Source organism: Aptenodytes forsteri, unplaced genomic scaffold (assembly GCF_000699145.1).
Source record: "Aptenodytes forsteri isolate BGI_AS27 unplaced genomic scaffold, ASM69914v1 Scaffold831, whole genome shotgun sequence".
Classification (NCBI taxonomy): domain Eukaryota; kingdom Metazoa; phylum Chordata; class Aves; order Sphenisciformes; family Spheniscidae; genus Aptenodytes; species Aptenodytes forsteri.
In genome coordinates this window covers 39004-46806 of record NW_008794741.1, presented here as the reverse complement: position 1 = coordinate 46806, position 7803 = coordinate 39004, and the positions used below count along the sequence as shown (strand labels likewise).

Sequence of the window (7803 nt, the reverse complement as noted above, 5' to 3'; positions counted from 1 at the left end):
TGCCAACGGCAGGGGGGTTGGACTAGATGACCTTTAGCGGTCCCTTCCAACCCAAACTATTCTATGATTCTGTGACTTGATCTGCACTGTAAAAGCCTGCCTCTTCCCTTTCCCATAGCACAGGGTCAAGTTTTACAAATGCTGAAAAGGTGTCTTCCTCCCCTGTATCCGCAGGGGTTGCAGTCTGTCAGAGGATGGTGGCATGCTGGCACAGCGTCAAGGCCTCACGAAGGAGGTGACCGAACTGACTCAGGAAGAGAAGAAACTGGATGAGCTAATCCAAAGCTGCACCCTGGACCTCAAGCTGCTAACAGAGGACTCGGAGAATCAGAGATATCCTTTTTCTCAAAACCTCAAAGGTGGTCAGTCTCCTTGCTGTGCTCTGTAATACTAAGAGAATTCCTCTAAGTAATGTCTTAAGAAGCATCAGAAATTTCCAGAAGTTGGGTAACGGGTTTTAATGTAGTTCTATATAAAAGTTACTTAAGCCACTTGCACCTGTAATGCTTCTGGAATGTCAAAAAAAAAAAAAAAAGAAAAAGGTGGGTGTATGAAGGAGCCCATTAATATCCATGTTCACATAGAGCAGAACCAAGAATTTAGCTGATTAATGAGTGACAACATCCAAAACACTGTGCTTTTTTGACTCTTGAGCCCAGAGCAAACCCCATTTTTATGTGTGCAGAAATTATAAAGGTATGCAGACAAAGCCTTTGCTAAGGTAACAAATACTTGTGTGTGTCTAGTCATTGCTTAATTTTTTTTTTTTTTTTTTTTTCATTAAACTGATGTGTATATAGATTACAGACACAGAGAGGAAAATAAAGTTGGGAGTCAGTTTAGGCTGAAACTTGCAACAAATTTTTAGCTGCTTCTGGCTAGAGAATCTAAGTTAGAATATAATAGATAAAGGTTTTATGAGCTCTCAAAATGTCTATTTTAGACTTAATTATTTAATGTAATAGCAATGCTCGAATGCATAAGGTTCATATGACTTCTGGTATTTTGGCTGCTAATACCCCTTGCAAGTAACCAGTTCTCATTTTCACTAGATTTCCCACCTATTAGCAACAGAAGAGAGCATTTTATTAAATGCTGATGTAAAAACTTTTATTACTTTCATAGTCAGTAGTTCTTAAAGAACATGTAATAAGGTGGACTTATTCTCCGTTTTGAAGGATAAGAAATTACTACAGGAGTGTGTCAGTAACAAGTCATGTGAACTATGTAAATATTGTCTTTTGATTGTGCTTGTATCAAAATGCCTATGAAAGCAAGCAAAATGAGTATGAAAGCAAGACCACCGAGTGGCATAGGGAGCAGGGTCAGCGCTGCCTTGATCCACGAAGAGATTTAAGCAAAGCAAAATTGAGCATTACAATTCTGTATTTTTCTAGTGCTGTTTGCTGTGGTAGAGATCCCTGCCCTGCAGTCGATGGGCGAGGAGGGATCAGCACTAGCAGCGTCTTGGCCTCGTGCTTTTGTATTTAGGAGAGCGTATTCCCCAAACCCTTCTGTCACTCTAAGTTTACTGATAACACTAGTGATTATTGAGGAAGGAATGTGGAAGTGTGAAACCTGGGGAGGAATCTGCGTGCATCCCAGTATAGTCTTTTGCTCACCTCACTGAAGCCTGACCTGAGGTGACCTACTGAACACTCAGGGAGCTGAGAAGCCTCTTCCTTTGCTTAATCTCTGAAGGCGAAGCTTCTGCTTTTGAAAATGTTTTTCTTTTCCCTCATGTTTAGGTAGTGCCAAAATATTGTTTGTGCCCCGGCTGTGTGCTTCCTTGTCAACCTTATAAATAGAATCAGACAGTAACTGATCGCTACCTTGAATGTTTTGGGATCTGCCCAGCATTAGCGTGGGGAGCTTTTAGCTACAGCAATGAAGATTGTTGTTTTATTTGAAAGCCTTGCAACCCTTTCCTTTGTTCATATAGCGACAGTCACTGTTGCTGTAATTTGTACTCTGCCTTTGCAAACCTTGCTAAACCTTACTCAAGGCGTGGTAGAAGCCTTGATAAAAGCCATCTGCCTGAAAGCTGACCTGTCGTTTTGCCCCCGACCTGTTACTTTGCATTTGGTCCAAGTCAGATGTGAGACGTATTGGTTTTTTGAGCTTGGGCAGTTTGTCTTGCTGTACGGTAGCAGTAGACATTTACCAAAATTGTTCACTTTTACATCCCCCAAAAGCATAATAATAAATTAGGCTTTTTACTTCTATGGCATAAGTATTATGCTAGATACCTCACGGATGACAAAACTAAAGAGCTGGAAGCACTTGCATGTAATCGCGGCTGTTTCACAGTTCGCGACCAAAAGCTCTGTGACACCTCGGTTACACAGGTCAGTAAGTGAGGCCCCACTGTGCAGTAACCCACCAAAACACTCATGATGATTTGACAAATTCATGTTGAACAGCAAAATATTTATGTTCATTCCGTGCTTATGTAGAAATCAGCTTTCTGCACTGTCAAGTTGTTTAAAGTAGTTGTTTAAGCAGTTTTTTGAAGTAATTTCATATAATATAAATGAATAAATAAATATATGAATATATAAATGTTTAAAAAACTCAAATGAAAATTGTAATTATTTTATTGATGACTTAAAAAATATATTGTGTATGCACGTCTATAACATGCGTCTGTAAATTCCTTTACATTTTTTCTGTGATTTCCAATTCTCTGCATTTTCATAGCAAGGGTGTAAAAAAAAAAAAAAAAAAAAATTTTGCTTTGCGCAGTCTGTGAGTAATTGCGGGTTGTTGAGCTTTAGCTTATGTAGCTTTACGCGTGTAAAGGAGAAGGACTCAGCACGAAGAATGCCTTTTGTCACTCGGTGGTGACCTCAGCTGTTAGATCAAAGGGAAATTCTCACACAGTTTCACTGCAATCACAACCAGTGTAGAGAATAGGAAACTTTAGGCTAAGAGCAACGTAGCCATGGAAAATGGAAAAATAATTGAAAGAATTCTGCATCTTCTAATAGTCTGAATATATTATAACCTGCGTTGGAAAATTCCTTAACAGTGATTACATTAGCTTATGTGACGTATCAAGATATTCGAAAAATTAGTGGCCTTAAAGACCAAACTGTTATAGTTGTGAAAGCTCCTCCGGAAACAAGACTCGAAGTGCCTGACCCAGTGGAGGTAAGGAGAACCTGGCTTTTCCTGCCAGGTTATACATCATTTCTCTATAGATGGAGCAAGTGTGTTGTGAGTCTTAACTGTGGTAACTGATGCCCAAGTTGGATTATAGTGGCATGCAATCCTATATTCATCTGTCTTACAAACTTTGGAGGTGTTTTTTTAAAAAAGGAAGGGGAATCTTTAAAAATCATTTTACACAAAGCAATCCTTATTTCTTCCTTTTCTCTAAAGTCCAGCTTTCCTTCAAAGTAATCCACACTATTTACAGATTGTTCTCTTCTGCCATACTTCATGTAAAGAAGAGCTCTTCCTTGACAGTTGAAATTCTGTAACCATGTAAAATCTTTCTCTTAAGAGATTCAGCTCCCTTTTTTTTTTTTTTTTTTTTTTAAGCTTTATGTAGTTTTAGTTATAAAGTTCATGGATAACTCAATGCCTTAAGCATCTTGAGGACTCATATTACTGGTATCCTAATTTATTGAGAAGTATGTTTTCATGTAGGATTTTCTTTTCTGAAGTATTACAGTTACTGAGTTACTGTAGAAACTTGTGTTTTATTCCTAGAATCCATTCTTGCCCTTCCTTCTTCCATCATCATCTTTGCTTCATTGACAGTGATTTTACACATCTCTGTAAAACGTTGTCCATTTTGCTAGTGCACTTTTTGTTTGCCATCGTGAAGTCTGTAGGGGATGGGGATTTCCTTTCCTATTTTGTTATAGGTACTTCTGTTTCTGAAGCTGTCTGTGTTCATCTGTGTCCCTCTTCTGTTGCCCCTTGCTGCTCAAGCCACAGTCTCTCTCTATCTCTGAGTGCCAGTTTTTGTATGTGAGATACCTGGCTCTCATTCTTTCGTCCTCATTTTGTTTCTTTTCCTTATCTCAGGTAGATGTCTAGGGTAACATAGCTGCTTCTCCCTTCCCTTACCTGATGTCACAGTTGCAGAGAAAAATGCTTCGGGTGGCTTTCCTTTGAAGATATCCTCAGGGAGTAGCTTTACTTTTCTTCATTCCTCTCACGGTTTATGAACCACGTGGTTCAGCTGTTCCTAGGATTTTATCTCTTGGTGGCAAAAATGAGCTGCTTTTCAATTCCCAGTTGTTATGACGGACCCAAGTACGTTGGACAAACGTAAATAATTTGCACGAGCAATCGCTTTAGAGATTCAGAAATGTACCTAATTTCTTCTCTCAAGGAGCATTTAGACATAGGGCTAAACCCCAGAAACCTCCGTGCTGTGTTCATACCTCTACGTTATTCCTTCATCCCTATTGTTGGGCTGGTTCCACTGAGCCCAGGGCCACCTGCTGCGGGGCAGGCAGGAACAGACTCCAGATTCCCTGTCACTTCTTTTCCGAAGATTATCCTCCACTTGCTTAGGCCCATTACAGTTTCCATCCTTTTTTTTTCCCTGCCTTGGTCCTTAATTTCCCCTTTGAACCTAGGTGCAGGTTTTGGAAGAATAAATCATTTTGCTGCAGTGAGGAAGGGATATCTTTTGTCAGTATCCATAAATATATACTGTTATTGTTGCTTGCTTTCCTGTTTCTTTCCCCTAGGCATTACGCTTTGATTTTTAATTCAGTGAAATCAGGCAGGTAGAGAGAGATGCACGCAATCGTTATAACTAGCGCCTAGACCTCCCTTATCCCCTCTACCCAACTTACTCATTTAATTTTCAGCTTCAGGCAGTAGAAGTCCTATTTCTTTCTCTCATTTGCAGTTACATTTCAGTGTCTTTCTTTGCATACCTCAGTCACTCAACAGTACCTTCCCCAACTCCTGCTCTTCCCATCTCCTCTTTTCTAATTATCTATAGCATTGCCCTAAGTACTCTTAACTGTTTTCTGCGCCCTGGGGTATCCCTGTCCGGTTGTTGTTCTCTGTATTTGTAAATGCTGTCTATTGTGCTACGTAACTGTCAGAACACAAATAATATGAGGAACGTTTTGTCAAAGGACACAACAAAATGTATTTGAAAGAAGTCTGCAAAGAGGTATATAATGCCTGTATTCATGCTTTTTAAAGCTATTAATGCAATACAGCTGGAGCAGGTTTATTTTTAACTGGAGTCATTTATGATTTTCTGTCATAACACTAAGAGCAACTTTGCAGATTTTCTGTCTATATATGTCATCTTGTATTGCATCAGTGTGTGAAAATTAAGAAAAGATAATTTCTTGAGATGAATTAGGAGTTCCTGTTATTCAGAAATACTATCAAAATCAGAGTTGCTGTCTTGAGGGGGCAGAAGGACTTATATATGTCTTATATAAGTTTGGGTGAAGAAAATGTAATCTCTTTTTTTCTTTTCTGGTTATTTGGAAAAACATCCCTGATAAACAGGGGAACTTCCATGCAGCTATTTGAGTTCAGTGTGAATTAGTGCTGAAGGTTTTTGGGTGGGTGAGAAGGATGTTTTGGCATTCTTTTAAAGCAGAAACATTTACACAAATACATCCAATAACATTGTTATGAATAATAACAAAACCTGTGACTTGCATCCCATAGTTCCATTAAATCAGAATGCTCCAGGTTGTTATGGTTGTAAGAAAATGTTAGGAGTTCAATCCTTTATACCTCTCTGGTTATGATACAACACATAAAATCGTGGGCTTCTGAGATGCCTGCACTGCAGACAGTGGGAAAAGCTTTTATGTTCTTTTCAGGTCTATGAGATACATCAGCCAAGCCTTTCACATCTTCAGAAAAATGCATGGGGGATTTCAGGTTCTTTTGATTAGGAAAAACTGTATTCAAACACTCACACCCCAATAAGAATTTACTCCGTATCGTCAATATTCTGTTGCGTTCATTGGTATAACACCTTACTGACGTTTGTTTTGTTAGCAGAGTGCATTGATACATTTATCTAGTACTCAAGGACCTATTGAAGTTTATCTGTGCCCAGAGGAAAACGATGCCCTCAGTCCAATGAAAACCTATAGTCAGGACCACAACGGAAATATTTCCAAAACCATTTCCAAAGGTAAAAATATTTCTTTGTAATACTAATGGTCATTTCTTCGTGCTCTCATGCAAGATTTCATTCTGAACTTCAGATATCCAGCTCTTATTTTTTGGCTTTCTTTTTCTAAGAAGTGAAAAGCTAAGGTATCCATTTTCCACTGTGCCTTTCTGGTTTATATAGGGGAAAATATGTTTTCTTCTGCATCAGTTGTTTAAAATGAGTTTGATATTTGCATATCATATGGAACTATGTAACCTAAGTTTATGCAATATTGAAGAAAGAAACAATTTTGTTCCTTTTGGGTTTTCAAATAGGACAGTAGCAGCAAAGATTCGCTTCAACACAAGAGGCAGAAATCTCTGTAGATTCGCTTCAACACAAGAGGCAAAAATCTCTGTGTATGGGTATATGCAGCTACGCAGTGTCACTGATGACATCTGTTGCCTAGGTGGTTTTCACTTTGACTATGAATTCCACCGAAAAATGGGCATCTCTCACTACACTTGATTTCCGCGTCCCGTCCCGCCCCCCCCCCCCCCCGTAGTTGTTTAAACCTTGTAAAATAATTTTTTAGTAGAAAAGCCAGTGGCGATAGCAACGTGTATTTTTGAGCAGCCCTTTGTAACATACCAAAAACAAGCTAGAAATTACATGGAGGCCATTTTTTGTTGAAATGATGCTTTATGAAAGGCCCTTTATGCAGTGGTTACTTTGTTTGATCTGTGTCTAATATTTCTAATGAGATTAAATGTGTCATCTTTTATTTTTTTCTCTCCCTCCTCCTACAGAAGTGGCTTCTACTAACTCAGGACAAGGTGACTGCTCAGTAAATATGGCAACAATCTCTCCATTGGCTTCTCCAGCCAACCTTCTCCAGCAGACCGAGGACCAAATTCCCTCAAACTTTGAAGGACCATTTGTGAATTTGCTGCCTCCTCTGCTTCAGGAAGATTATTTGCTGAGCCTTGGGGATGAAGAAGGCATCAGTGACCTCTTTGATGCTTACGATTTAGAGAAGCTTCCTTCATTGGTGGATGAATTTATATACAGCTGATTCTCTTAAATGCTGTCCGTATCTAAATCATGTTTTTAATGGAATCAAAAAACCTGCCAGAGTTGTCCCCTACTTACTATAAAATAGCATTATTAAATAAACTAGGCTCTCGAACAGTGCTGATATTTTAATTGAATACTCCCTAAAATACTGTAAACAAGTGAAGGCTTTTACAGCAAGGCCTTCTCCTTGACCCTGAGCTCCAGCGCCTTGTGAGTCAGCAAGTGCAAGCAGGTGACCATAAATGTTTTGTCTTCGCACTCCCCCAGTCTCTGCTTACCGTGACAAGTGGGCTTACGGAGAAGGGCTCAATGAACTGGGTTAGTCCTAAATAACAATTTTATAATAGTATTTCAGGTCGTGCCTTCTGCAGAGAATGCATGTCTCTTGAGTGTCACAACATGGATTGTACCTGCAGTGAACATAAATATGAAGTAATGCAAAAGCGTGAAATGGGATTCTTCAGCTACTTGTGGGAATGTTTAAATTGCTGTCATAATGCTCATTTTGAGCTGTGTATGTGTCTCATTATGAGGTCAAATACTTATGTCCTTAAAAGCTTTTAATAAAAAAATACACTGTAAATATAGTGTATATTGCAAATATTGAAAAGTATAAAGTTCTG

General features: G+C 38.9%; 1 protein-coding gene across 1 annotated transcript in view; it reads left to right on the top strand.

Moving 5' to 3' along the window:
- E2F3 (E2F transcription factor 3) overlaps positions 1-7178 on the top strand; it is a 40265-nt gene extending 33087 nt beyond the window's left edge. Inside the window, exons 5-8 of the mRNA XM_009273967.1 lie at positions 175-333; positions 3039-3153; positions 6007-6142; positions 6913-7178. Coding sequence (XP_009272242.1) covers positions 175-333; positions 3039-3153; positions 6007-6142; positions 6913-7178 — 676 coding nt within the window. The remainder of the gene's footprint in view (positions 1-174; positions 334-3038; positions 3154-6006; positions 6143-6912) is intronic.
- The last annotated feature ends 625 nt before the right edge of the window (positions 7179-7803 follow it).